The sequence below is a fragment of the Mytilus edulis genome, chromosome 6, assembly GCF_963676685.1.
Source record: "Mytilus edulis chromosome 6, xbMytEdul2.2, whole genome shotgun sequence".
Lineage (NCBI taxonomy): Eukaryota > Metazoa > Mollusca > Bivalvia > Mytilida > Mytilidae > Mytilus > Mytilus edulis.
In genome coordinates this window covers 9875214-9889740 of record NC_092349.1, presented here as the reverse complement: position 1 = coordinate 9889740, position 14527 = coordinate 9875214, and the positions used below count along the sequence as shown (strand labels likewise).

The window sequence follows — 14527 nt, the reverse complement described above, 5'->3', positions numbered from 1 at the left end:
CTCTAGTTAGATTAGATGCATTTTTTTCTAGTACCTAGTAGAAATTTACAAAATTGCAGGTGTAATTTTTCAATTGGACTATTTTCTGCAAATTTAAAATAATCTACTTCTTTTTCAGAATTTAAAGCTCTATTTTTTGCTCTAAAAAGAGATATTTATGTGTCTTAATATGTACCTTCAGAGTTGTATATTTACCATTTTTGGTTTTTATGAGGGAATCAAAGAGGTGGCATGCAACTTTGACTGGTAAATTATTCAAAGACTTTGTGTAAGCTTTCAACCCAAATAAAGCTTTTTGGGCTATTTGGACAAGTTCTTTAGTACTATGAGATATGTTGCCATTGCATTTAATTAATAAGCCTAAATATTAATATTCTGATACATTATCAATGTTACTGTTCTAGTTTAGAGCATGTCCTATTAATTCAAATATCATATATTTTGTCTTTTTAATATTCAATTCTATCTGCCATTTATCACAGTATAAAGCTAAATTATTGAGACTATTTTGTAGCCCTGTTTTAGTTTCTGAAAAGATTAACAAGTCATCTGCAAAAAGCAGGCAACTTAGTTTTGAGTCTATAATTTTTAGAGGAGAACACAAGTAAATTTCAAAGACCTCTGTGATGTCATTAATGAATATATTAAATAAAGTTGGACTCAGTGAATCACCTTGTTTTACCCCTCTTGTAATATTAAACATATCAGTTACCATGTTTTTGTATTTAATTGAAGACCCAGTGTCATCATATTGATGTTTTATAATGTTAAAAATTTTCTTTCCTATACCCCCATATTATAAAGTTTGTACAAAAGAGCATCTCTCCATACAGAGTCAAATGCCTTTCTTAAATCTACAAAACAAGCATAAAATTTCTTTTTGTTTTTATGTAAATACTTATTTATTAGAGATTTTAATATAAAAATGCTATCTGCAGTTCTGTGGTTCTTTCTAAAACCAAATTGGCTGGTACTTAATTGTTAATCTATAATTTTAGTAAGCCTATTGTTTAGAGTTGCATTAAATATTTTTGCAAGAAAATTAATCATAGAGACTCCTCTGTAGTTATTGGGATAATTTTTATCTCCTGATTTATGTAATGGGACAAAAAAGTTTAATTCTTTGATTCGCTGTGTTACGTCATGCTGGCTAACAAATTGAAAACTGTACCTATAGCCTTAATTTAAGTCTAGATTTTTAGTAACCGTATTGTCATCTTAGAAAGTCAAACTTATTAAAATACTGCAATAGGAAACAATGTGACAATGATTGAATTTAGTAGTGTCAACCCTGTGGTTATAACCCGTGTTTATAGCAAAATCCTAAATACACCGTATGGTGGTGCGCCTGTCAGATGCGGAACGTACAGATAAGGTAATAAGTAACACATGTAACAGGTGAATATACTATTGGCATCGGTATCGGGTTCGACCCGGAACTCGTTAATTATTGGAAATATTAATTTTGTGGACAACAATAGGGTCTGGAGTGGTGTAATTTTTAATCAACACCATAGTCCTATATTAACTATATAATATAAAGTTAAATGTTTTTACCTCATGATGGGTGACCAATTGAACCTCGTTTACTATTTTAGTATTATATATAATATAATATATATATACAACTCGTCTAAACATCAACCCAACAATGTTAGATCTGTAAATTTGCTTTCGCAAACTTTTGGTTCTTCCCTCGCCGGAATTCGAACCCATGCTACTGTGATATCGTGACACCAAATCGTCTGCACTGCAGCCGTCCCGCTAGACCACACGACCACCTGGGCTCTACAAAAATAGAGCTTTCGCTGGCCGTGTGTTACCTTTCCTCGTCAGTTTTAATCTAGCGGCGTACTACAGTACATGATATATAAGGCATGAAGATGTTATTGTTACAGATCAGCTAAATTATCTATAGTAAAGGATCCTACAAATTAATGTAAGATACAGTCACAGAAAATAATTATATTTATAAGTACGTCTGAGTCAGTGACAACTCTACAACAGATGTATCCATCGGATCGCCATCAATGATGGTGATACATGGCTGTGTACATAATGTATATACAACTCGTCTAAACATCAACCCAACAATGTTAGATCTGTAAATTTGCTTGTATATATATATATATTTAATATATAAAGTTGAATTCTTTGATTTGACTTATGTCGTGTTTACCCCATGACGGCTGACAAATTGGATCTCGTTATTTTAGTATTATAGATATACGAATATGTACGCGACTTGATTTAACATTTATTAATATGTTTGTTTTGTTTTTTTTGTCTAATGGGAATTGATGTATTAGTAAAAGGCCCAAATTTCACATGTAGGTCAAGTAAATTAATTGCTTTAGGGCTGCTTATGGTTATTATACATATGTTACAGGCATTTTCTAAAATGCCTCATAGATTGAAAGATTCAGGAATTTTACATAGCACTTCCATGACCTTTTCTTATAAAACATTTAACGTTCTACATAGAAATAAAGCAGTTGGATTTGTGGGCAAAGGAGTAAGAGCTAAGAGAGACAGGTTCATAAGGAATTGAAAAATATGGCCGTGTTTACACCTCAAAAATTACTATGAGTACAGACAAACTGGTACATCCAGGAAAGTTTTAAGGCATGGCAGGAACTAGATATATAAAAGTTATATGAAGTCTACGTTTCAGAAAATTAAAAACTTACCTGGATTTTGATGTCCATTTTTCCAGTCTGCAGAAGATAGCAAAATAAACAAACACCTGAGTTTCATTTGATACGGCCCACTCAGTTACACAGTTTAAACCTGTTAAATCACCTATTGTTTACAGGTGTCTGTTGTCCATCTATTGTCCATTTAAATCAATACTACTCACAACATTGATTATATGAGGGGAGCTTCTCAATCGTTTTCACTACTTAGTTAATTTTTGCACCTTCTGCAGGAACGAAAAAAAAAATGGATAGCAAAATCTAGAAAAGTTTGTAATTTTCTGAAACATAAAATGCATTTAAAATTTATATATCTAGTTCCTGCCATCCCTTAAAACTGTTGCAGGTGTATAGGTTAGTCTGCACTCAGATTAAAATTTAGGGTGTTAATACGGCCATTTTAGCCAAACGGTTATGATGAACCTTAATAGCTGTGACGGAGCTTGAAGAGTGCATAGAAGACGAACAAGAAGGTGTAGATAGCAAAGGGCGCCGAGAAATCTAGGCGAGGCAGCGGCTGACACGACGACCACTGTGAGGGCAGTATGAGAGACTTGCACTACCTCAACAAAGAGGAATAAAAACTTCCTCATAGTGGACACTGATATGTAATGGTAGTTTTATTGCTCTTTGTTTGGAAATGACACCACAAAAAGAGATTTGTCACTTGTTTAGTACTTATGTTAGATAGCAATATACATAAACTTTACCATCCCCTTTTCCTTGCTTTTTTTTTTACAAATAAAGCGTAGTTTGTGTCATGTATGTGCATAAGTATGTAATCCTTATTTTTCATAGATTTGATATTCAATAGTAGAATGGTAAAAGATATTTATTTTCTTTTTGCTGTATGGCAACAACCTGAATGAATATGCTAAAAAATATTGCAAAAAGAGTACAAAGATGTCACATATTTGCCAAAATTTTTAACCTAATAGTAAAATTTCCATCCCCTGGAATGATATCTTTTCTGAAACTGTTTACAACTTTACATATATCTATCAAGAGATCAAGAGTGCATTTCTTTCTAACCAAAGTTTGGTGAACGTTGTGTGCCGTTTGTTATAGTTTGTTAAACGTTACAGAAGAAGAAACAAATGCATCGTTTAATCATAGTTAGCTGACCCTGTTTGAACTGTCAAAAAATCATGCAAAGTTTGATGTTACTTGAACTTTTTACGCTGGGAAATAGCCTCCGAAGAAGATGTTATAGACACAGAAGACAGCGCCCCTCTTGACTTACTTGACTTTTGACTTAATCCTCTTCGCTCCTTGTGGAACATAGTCTGCTACAGTCGCTTTAACATTTCCATCTTACTCTATTTTGGGCTATCCTTTTTGATTCAGTCCAGGTATATCCAATTTCCTCCAGTTCTTTGTGCCTTGATCTTCTCCAGCTGTGAAATGGTCTTCCCGGTCTCCGATGTCCTTGGGGATTCCATTCTAATGCCTGTCTATTGATGGTACCTACAGGTTTCCTCAAAGTATGCCCAATCCATTGCCAAGTTCTCCTCTTTAGTTGTTTAGTTGCTGGTTCCTGGTTGGTTCTTTCCCATAAGCATTTGTTACTAATGGTTTCTGGCCACCAAAATTTACAAATTTGGCGCAGGCATTTGTTGATAAAAACCTGGATTTGATGTTGTATCCCTGCTGTAAGTCTCCAGGTCTCTGCACCATAAAAAAGGACTGATTTAACATTAGTGTTAAAAATTCGAATTTTGGTGTTTTCTGTAAATGCTGTTGATTTCCAAACTAGCTTCAGCATAGCAAATGCTTGTCGGGCTTTACTTATTCTTGTCCTGGTGTCTGCATCTGTCCCACCAGTTCTATCCATGATGCTTCCTAAATAAGTAAACTGATCTACTTCTTCAATATCTTTCCCTTAAATTGAGACTGTTCCTCCTTTTCTGGTCTTTACTTTCATAATTTTTGTCTTCTTGGTGTTGATTTTTAGCCCTAGTTTTTTTCCTGTTTCATGGAGTTCAGTGGTTTTGTCTCTCATGTCTTTCAAACGGTGAGATTACAGAGCCAGATCATCTGCAAAATCTAGGTCTTCTAGCCTTCGTGCGAAGTTCCACTGTATACCTCTTGGTGAAGTGTCTAGTGCTTGCTTTGTTACTCAGTCTATAGCTATCAAGAATAGTGTAGGGGAGAGTAGGCAGCCTTGTTTCACACCAGTATTTACATGGGAAGGATTGGTGAATGATGATTCATGTATCACCTGTACTGTGAAATCCTCTTACAATGCCTTGATCATGTTCACAATTTTTGTTGGTATGCCATAATGCCTTAGCAGTTGCCACAGCCCTTCTCTGTTGACACTATCGAATGCCCTTTCAAAATCGACAAAGTTGATGTAGAAGGATGATTGCCATTCTACCGATTGTTCAATGATGGTACGTAGTGTTGATATTTGGTCAGTGCAGCTTCTGTTTGATCTGAAACCTGCTTGTTCGTCTCTCAGTACCTGATCAATTGCATCTTTAATTCTGCTGAGTATAATTCAGCACAGTATTTTACTAGCTACTGATAGAAGTGTTATGCCTCTCCAATTCTCACATAGCCCTAAATCACCCTTCTTTGGCAGCTTCACTAACAAACCCTTTAACCATTCTGTTGATATCTTTTCTTCCTGCCAGATCTTATTCAGGAGTTTAGTTTGTACATGTATTCGATTATGTCATTGCCTCAAGATTTGAAAATTTCAGGTGGTATTTCATCTATGCCTTTTTGAGTGATTTGATGGCCTTTTTCACTTCATATTTCTTGATGTTATCTATTTTTATTTTCAAATCCACCCCAGCTGGCTCTACTATTACTGGTTGGTCTGGTTCTGGTCTTTTAAGGACATTGACAAAATATTCATTCCATCTTTCCATCTGTTCATTAAGATTGGTTAGGACTTTTCCATCTTTATCCTTTACTGGTTTAGACTTAGCTGTGTTTCGTCTACTAAGGGTTTTGGTGATATTGTACAAGGTTTTGATGTCGACCTTATATGCAGCAAATTCTGCTTCAGTTGCTAGATCATTTACAAATTCTCTCTTGTCTTTCCTACAACATTTTTTCACTTCTTTGTTTAGGAGCTGGTGTTTGTTTTGTGGTTCTTGTTTCTGAGCCCTTGTTCTTGCATTATTAACCTTTTCCTTCATTTTCCTTCTCTCTTCTACTTTATCCCACGTCCCAAGTGACATCCAATCTTTCTTTTTGTTAGTTTTTCTACCAAGTACATCTTCACACACTTCCTTGATGATATCTCTTCCCATCTCATTCGTTATTTATGTCCAGGTCTGGCCCATCTTTAAGTACTTCAAATCTGTTCCTGAGCTCGATTTGGAATTGATCTTTGAGATGTAGGTCTTTGAGCTTCTCCACATTATACTTAATCCGTTTTTGTTCCACTTTAGTCCCTTTTGCAAGTTTAATTTTTACTTTGGCTATGATAAGATGGTGGTCTGAGCTGATATATCTGCTCCTCTCATAACTCTCACGTCTTGTAGTGAGCTTCTCCATATCTGACTTATCATGATGTGGTCAATCTGATTTTTTGTTTTTCCATCAGGTGATTCCCATGTCTCCTTGTGTATGTTCTTATGTGGAAATAAACTGCCTCCTATCACAAGCTCGTTCATCTCACAGAATTCAACTAGCTTTTCTTCATTCTCATTTATTTCTCCTAGACCATGTTTTCCTAGTGTTTTCTCTCTGTCCTTGTTCTCTTTTCCAATCTTAGCATTCATATCACCCATGACTATTTTGACGTCTCTTTTGGGGATGTTGTCCCAAACATGTTGTAGTTGTTCATAAAAACATTCCTTTACATCATCTTCGGCATCATTGGTTGGTGCATAACACTGTATGATAATTATGTTTTGGCATTTAGCTTTTAGTCTCACCCACATTATTCTCTCATTTACTGGTTCCCATTCCATCAGGCTCTTCTTTGATGTGTTTGAAAGCATTATTGCTACTCCTTTTGTGTGGTAATCATTTGCATTTGGGTTTCCCGAGTATAGAATCTCCCTCACCTGTTACCAGTGTCAAAACTCCACTTTGGTTCCATCTTGCCTCACTTATGCCAAGTATGTTTATATCATAGTTTCTCATCTCCTTTGCTATCTGAGCATATTTCCCACATTCATACATTGTGCGTACATTCCATTGCGCAGCTTTGGTGACTTTGTTGGGCGAAAACAGTGGTATCGGTTTATTAGACGTCATTCTCTGCATCGCATGGCGGTCAGTTGCATTAAAAACAACTTCTGCTCCAACCCTAGAAGGGCAAGCATGTATATCGACTGTATTAGTTTCTGTAATCAGCTTTTTTTTTACAGGGCAAGGTGATTAGCCTGACGCCAAACCCCCGTACCAGGAGGGCCAGGGATTTATTAATCAAGGTTTCCTTCCTCTAGATAAGCTGCTAACCAAAGCTTATGACTCCCATCAAGCCATTGGTTTTGTATCAAGTTGTCCTTCTCTTAGATGAACTGCTTTAACAGAGCTATGATCTTCATCTGACCAACTATTTACCCATAGCTGGGGCAAGGTTTGATCAACACGCCGGTGGGCCTACACACTGCATCTCTGTGGCCCTTGCTGCTCCGATATCCTCTACAATTATGCCTAGGGCACTATACCCTAGTTACCGTGTGCTGTCGCGGGGAGGCATTGCAGAAGTCTTGAATAGTGCAGAGGCTATGTACTGGCAGAAAGACTTACTTACTCGGCTTTCTTTTTCACCTGCAAGCAGGCTAGCCAGCGGTGATAAAAATCCTATGGCTCTACCACACTAGACGCATGCACAATCCTGTGGTACAACCACCAGCACACCAGCGCCCCTCTATACACACTTATTCTTATAGGAGTTATCTCCCCGCGTCCCCTTTTTCTTGTTATCGCTATATCTCTAAATCGGTAAAAGATTTTAACAAACTGTCTTCACCAAATTGTTTGTCTACTCTTAAATAATGATTTGGTTTATTTTGACTGGAGTGATCGGAAGATATCTTATGGGAGTTGTTTCCCTTTGAAAATTTAAGATAGGTTTTATTTGTCGAATGAATTCACACATTATAAGTCGTAAAGGCCTAAAGTATTTTGATATGGAGTCCTTGGTCAATTTGAAGCAAATTGAGGTCAAGGTCAAAGGTCAAGGTCATTTTCTCAATTTTGAATTTTGCTTGTTATCTTTAATTAAAAGAAACTGTAACAATTAATGATATGATGTGTTTGTTCAATAACTGTTTACAATAGGACGCAACTTCAACCCGTTTCAGTCGAAGTGTTTCGGTCAACCTTTAAAGGAGTTTTCTCCCCTTATGTATTTGAAATTAGTATTACTCTACTACCAAACAAATGATTGACCTGGCGTCTTTTGATTTGAGATCTCTGACTAATGACCTCGATATTGAGGTCAAGGTCAAAGGTAAATTTGACGTTCTAGATTTTGACCTTTGCCAAAAATTCTTACTGGTTCGGTCTTCTGCATTTGGTTGTAGACATTTTATCGGAATTGACCGTATTTTTACCGGAAGTAGCCTATTTCAGACTATTCCTATGAAAAAGTGTCAATCATAATTGTATTTTTTTTTATCATGTTTATATCAGTTTGAAGTAATAAATTACATGAACCAAGAATGACATTTTCCAAACATAGTTTTTAAATCGATTCTTATTTAATATCGAGGTGGAAAGACCTTCAATTGATGTATGTGAAGTTAGCAGCCGGTTCGTTATTCGATATTCATTATTCAATATCCAACCGGCTGCCAGCAGTCGGTTGGATATTCCAATTTTGTTGAAAATCATAAAAAAAAGAAATACTTGATAACATTAAAAACAAGATTTTCTTAGTTAAGAGGACTGATAAGATATTTAGGAAATCGTTAAATGACCTCTTCAAGCTGTTGTAAATTCGAATATACACCCTTTTCTAAGTTGCATATTTGTCTTTATGTAATATAGATTGTTGTCAATACAAAAACTTCAAATATTTACTTTTATACATGATATTTCTTAAAACAAAATGAAAACCCGCTAACTTTAGAAAACATTAAGAAATATAAATAGAAATATTATGGAAAGCCCAAAAAAGAAATATATAGTAAAAACCTACCCGAGACCGCTTAAATGAGGATGAGACCCCCCCCCCCCCCCCTGGTCTTTCAATGTCCACAAACTTCAATTAATCATAGACTCTGTATATATAAAGGTCGTATTAGAAGGATTTTCCAGAATATTGTCATATTCGATATCTATGGATGGCTTAAATTGTCACTTTTCAGCTAAAAATTATCAAAATTTTAGGACAAAGGGCACAGGGCAATGTTGATAGCCCCCTGATCTCTCAATCTGACTAATATTAAGCAGACATTTAGTCAACAGGTAGATACAAACGTGACTAAAAGGAATTTGGGTACACTTCCTGTCTTTCATGTTTACGGAGCGCCCAAAGTGCCAGTTGGATATTGAAAATATATAGTGAAAACCTACCTGAGACCCCTTAAATGAGGATGAGACCCCCCTGGTCTTTCAGTGTCCATAAACTTTAATTAAATCATAGACTCTGTATATATAAAGGTTGTATTAGAAGGATTTCCCAGAATATTGTCATATTCGATATCTATGGAGGGCTTATATTGTCACTTTTAAGCTAAAAATTATCAAAATTTTAGGACAAAGGGCACAGGGCAATGGTGATAGCCCCCTGATCTCTAAATCTGCCTAATATTAAGCAGACATTTAGTCAACAGGTAGATACAAACGTGACTAAAAGGAATTTGGGTACACTTCCTGTCTTTTGTGTTTACGGAGCGCCCAAAGTGCCAGTTGGATATTTAAAATATATAGTGAAAACCTACCTGAGACCGCTTAAATGAGTTTGAGACCCCTCTGGTCTTTCAATGTCCATAAAATTTGATTAAATCATAGACTCTGTATATATAAAGGTTGTATTAGAAGGATTTCCCAGAATATTGTCATATTCGATATCTATGGAGGGCTTATATTGTCACTTTTCAGCTAAAAATTATCAAAATTTTAGGACAAAGGGCACAGGGCAATGGTGATAGCCCCCTGATCTCTCAATCTGACTAATATTAAGCAGACATTTAGTCAACAGGTAGATACAAACGTGACTAAAAGGAATTTGGGTACATTTCCTGTCTTTCATGTTTACGGAGCGCCCAAAGTGCCAGTTGGATATTTAAAATATATAGTGAAAACCTACCTGAGACCACTTAAACGAGGATGAGACCCCCTGGTTTTTCAATGTCCATAGAATTTAATTAAATCATAGACTCTGTATATATAAAGGTTGTATTAAAAGGATTTCCCAGAAAATTGTCATATTCGATATCTATGGAGGGCTTATATTGTCACTTTTTAGCTAAAAATTATCAACATTTAGGACAAAGGGCACAGGGCAATGGTGATAGCCCCCTGATCTCTCAATCTGACTAATATTAAGCAGACATTTAGTTAATAGGTAGATACAAACGTGACTAAAAGGAATTTTTGTACATTTCTTGTCTTTCATGTTGACGGAGCGACCAAAGTGCCAGTTTGATATTCAAAATATATAGTGAAAACCTACCTGAGACCGCTTAAACGAGGATGAGACCCCCTGGTCTTTCAATGTCCATAAACTTTAAGTAAATCATAGACTCTGTATATATAATGGTTGTATTAGAAGGATTTCCCAGAATATTGTCATATACGATATCTATGGAGGGCTTATATTGTCACTTTTCAGCTTAAAATGATCAAAATTTTAGAACAAAGGGCACAGGGCAATGGTGATAGCCCCCGATCTCTCAATCTGCCTCAAATTATGCAGACATTTAGTCAACAGGTAGATACAAACGTGACTAAAAGGAATTTGGGTACACTTCCAGTCTTCAATGTTTACGGAGCGCCCAAAGTGCCAGTTGGATATTCAAAATATATAGTGAAAACCTACCTGAGACCGCATAAATGAGGATGAGACCCCCACCCCCTGGTCTTTCAATGTCCATAAAATTTGATTAAATCATAAACTCTGTATAAATAAAAGTTGTATTAAGAAGGATTTCCCAGAACATTGTCATATTCGATATCTATGGAGGGCATATATTGACACTTTTCAGCTAAAAATTATCCAAATTTTAGGACAAAGGGCACAGGGCAATGGTGATAGCCCCCTGATCTCTCAATCTGCCTAATATTAAGCAGACATTAATTCAACAGGTAGATACAAACGTGACTAAAATGAATTGGGGTACTCTTCTGTCTTTCATGTTTACGGAGCGCCCAAAGTGCCAGTTTGATATTCAAAATATGTAGTGAAAACCTACCTGAGACCGCATAAATGAGGATGAGACCCCCCTGGTCTTTCAATGTCCATAGAATTTAATTAAATCATAGACTCTGTATATATAAAGGTTGTATTAGAAGGATTTCCCAGAATATTGTCATATTCGATATCTATGGAGGGCTTATATTGTCACTTTTCAGCTAAAAATTATCAAAATTTTAGGACAAAGGGCACAGGGCAATGGTGATAGACCCCTGATCTCTCAATTTGCCTAATATTAAGAAGACATTTCAGTTAATAGGTAGGCAAAAATCATAACCTTGGGGTTGTGAGAGATTTAACAAGCAGCTGACCGCCGTATTGGCAAAGATAGAGACCTATTGAGCTCTGCAAATTGTGAGCTATGGGATGAAAAAAACCAGGCGCACTGGGTATGATTACCACGAATTTTTTGATTTTTTGATATGGACGATAGGATCGAAATATCAAAAACCAGATCTAAAAACCATTGAACTGGGGATAGTGGTTTTGGGTGACCTAAATTAATTTAATTTTGATTGTTAAGATAAAGACACGGATCCAATAGCTAAAACTAGCTGGAATTAGTTTTTGAAAATGTCAAAGCCATGAGAAGTATTGCCAAAATGAACCACTTCCAATGGTACTCTCGGATGAGAAAGGGTCAGTTGGTTCAGTTGATCGGAACGAAGACCAACATTATTTGAGCGTTGTCCCAACCCTATGCGAGGAAGGATATTATCACCCAGGCCAAACATCATGGGTTGATAGGGGTTAGCAGAATGTCGAAAGATCGACTACTGGAGAAGTTACAGGAAAAGATCAGAGAAGATAGGAAAGCCATTGGGAATAAAATTGAGGTACATCCACTGAAGAAAGCCTTTAAAGATGTATTTACTTCATAAAAGATGACCCCAATTATTGACATCAATATGCAGACCTTCCTTGAGGTCTCTCGCATGTCAAGGGTAGAACTTATAGACGATTGGGCATTGAAAGGATAAAAGGTCAATGTGATGCTGCACTGTTAAGATTAACCCAACAAGTAAGATGGATACTTTCACTCTGGAAACCAGATTTTCACATCAACCACGGACTTGCTTGAGGAGATGAATGCAAAGATCGTAGAAAAGATTGCACAGTGGACCTCTGAAAAAAGTGGCTGGACATCGAAGGCAATTGTAAAACTTCAAGTCAATATTAACAAACACCGACCGCTGGGTGGGTCGCAGTACATTGATTAGCCGGCGTGGATCAAAGCCAATAAGGCTGTAATCAATGTGAAAAATAACGACGAGGAGTGTTTCAAGTGGGCCAAACTTTCAGCCTTTCACCATAACAAGATAGACCCAAAACAGACGGACAGGGTTACACAGAGATCAATCTGGTTAGCCTTAAGGATATTAATAAATTTGAGAAGGCCAATTCCACCCTGGCGCTTAATGTATTTATAATAGATGATAGTGAAGTATACCCGCTGCGCATTTCAAACGTTGGTGAACAGCGGGAGAGAGAACTCAACTTACTGCTGATCGAAGGCTACAGGTGCTTGAACCACTTTTATAACAAGGAAGTCCTGGAGACCAACAAAGAGTGTTGCGTCAAACACAAGGCAGTCAAGATAGAGCTGCCCAAAGAAAGGGATATACCAGCTGACCTTTGTCAACAACACCCACTCGATGATAGTCCCTTTCGTGGTGTACGCGGACATTGAGTGTTTTAATTTACCTATAAGGTTGAAACCAAAAACGATAAGGTAGCAATACACAATTAGAAGTTTAGTTTCGCATTAGGGCAATGGTGAATTTTTTAAATATGAATGTTTTCAGGAAAGGTACCACTGTTCAAACCAACGCTTAGGGGCGTTAAAAAAAACCGCTCAGAGGTGTCAAACCATCGCTTAGGGGGGTTCACGTCAACACTATAAATAAATGACGTTTATAAAGATGACGGACCCTAAACAGTGTGAGGCGCTCGTCAGGGAGTTGCAAGAGATCAAGCGGAAGATTCAAGCCAGTAACATGCAGCATCGCCTCGAGAAGATTCGACTCAACCGGGACCTTTCCAAGTTGTTAAGTCTGTGGTTGAGGCTCAGCGTTAGACAGCTTCACCGGTCACCAAAACGATCGTATACCTTCCTGCAGCAGTGACAGCCCTCCCTCTTCCACCGCCCAAGTTTGACTTCCCATTGCACCACCTACAGACACCATCCTCGGACCTCGAGCACAGCAATATTTGCAGCTCAATAACAATCCTTCCGCCGACCACACCTCTCGATCGCGATCGGAAGCGAACCAGTTATTACTTCTGACGGCGATGATATTTTCGTGGATGATGTGAGGTACAAAGGAACCCTTGACCTCTGGGAACTCATGGTGAAAAAAAAACAGAATCGTTCGAGCCCGAAGTCTTTAAGACCTTGTCGACTATGCAATGAAGAAAGGTGAACACATCAGCATCAAGGAATATAAGCAACTTCATCGTATTATCCTGTAAATAAAAGAAATAAGGTGGTACCTAACACTTTAACTAAAATTAATTTGGCTCGTTTAATTTTCTTAAAATTTTGACAAAGTATTTACTTTGAAATTTTGACAAAAATATAAAAAAATTCAAAACATTTGAACCAACCGTTACTTCAGAAAAATTACACTGGTTATATAGCAGTTTGACAAACACTTATTTTGATCATTGCGAAGCTTTATATTCCTTTATAAACACAACGTCATTAAAACGTTCTGCTGATTTTACAGAGTAAATACCCTGAAGTGTTAGGTACCACCTTAAGAAAGGTTTTGCTCGAAAGTATGCATACGGTGATAAATGTTTGTTTGACACTATCGCCGGTATCACTGGTCGCATGTTCGCCTCCTCTGCTGCCAAGACCTTGGAAAGTAAGGCTATGAGCGCTGCCACCAATGCAGCCACTGCCAGGATAGGAGTTAAAAAGGTGGTAGCCAAAGTCGTCGATCATGTCGTTGACAAAGTGACCTGCCCTCGAAAACCCAGTGTCCAACGCAGCAAGCCCAATCAACAGGTCAGTGTTAAACGCAGTAAGCCCAAACCAAACCCAGTTAAACAATCTCATTTCTGGTCGTGGCATCGCTACCATCCACGACTTCCTCCGACGCTATAAATAAATAAATAAATAATGTCTGACATCCTTACAATCACAGAAGGGTTGACCTTCGATGAAAGTCTTCAAAAATATTAATACCAGGTTCACGATTCGAACCTTAAGCCGGTGCCCAACTTACCAACTCTGGAGCGGAGATCCGAATTAACATCGAAACGCAGGACCTGTTCCTCTACCCAACCGAGCGTTATCTCTTGGTAGAAGGACGACTTCAAAAGCACGACGGCACTGCATATGCAGAGGTTGATCTCATTCACAATCGTATCATATATCTCTTGCTATCTGTTATCGACTCTCCGGCCAGCAGATTGAACACATTAACGACCCCAGCATCGCCACCACTATGCTGGGAATGTTTACCTACCCCGACAACTTCTCCAAATC

General features: G+C 37.3%; 4 protein-coding genes across 4 annotated transcripts in view; all 4 read right to left on the bottom strand.

The window, feature by feature from the left end:
• LOC139525975 (uncharacterized) overlaps positions 1-3012 on the bottom strand; it is a 65948-nt gene extending 62936 nt beyond the window's left edge. The window contains exon 1 of the mRNA XM_071321165.1: positions 2691-3012. The gene's annotated coding sequence lies outside the window, so the exon portion shown is untranslated. The remainder of the gene's footprint in view (positions 1-2690) is intronic.
• A 984-nt stretch (positions 3013-3996) lies between these two features.
• On the bottom strand, positions 3997-4530 carry LOC139526184 (uncharacterized). The gene has a single exon (XM_071321310.1). It carries the CDS (start codon positions 4528-4530, stop codon positions 3997-3999), a length of 534 nt encoding a protein of 177 aa, XP_071177411.1.
• An 886-nt stretch (positions 4531-5416) lies between these two features.
• Positions 5417-5962, bottom strand: LOC139526183 (uncharacterized). Its single transcript, XM_071321309.1, has one exon. It carries the CDS (start codon positions 5960-5962, stop codon positions 5417-5419), a length of 546 nt encoding a protein of 181 aa, XP_071177410.1.
• Positions 5963-6133: 171 nt separating this feature from the next.
• Positions 6134-6658, bottom strand: LOC139526182 (craniofacial development protein 2-like). The gene has a single exon (XM_071321308.1). The coding sequence runs from the start codon at positions 6656-6658 to the stop codon at positions 6134-6136; it is 525 nt and encodes a 174-aa protein (XP_071177409.1).
• Positions 6659-14527: the final 7869 nt, after the last annotated feature.

Excerpts from the sequence above, each read along its gene's own strand:
- LOC139526184 (XM_071321310.1), bottom strand. The coding sequence starts at position 4,530 with ATGGATAGAACTGGTGGGACAGATGCAGACACCAGGACAAGAATAAGT.
- LOC139526182 (XM_071321308.1), bottom strand. The coding sequence starts at position 6,658 with ATGCTTTCAAACACATCAAAGAAGAGCCTGATGGAATGGGAACCAGTA.
- LOC139526183 (XM_071321309.1), bottom strand. The coding sequence starts at position 5,962 with ATGGGAAGAGATATCATCAAGGAAGTGTGTGAAGATGTACTTGGTAGA.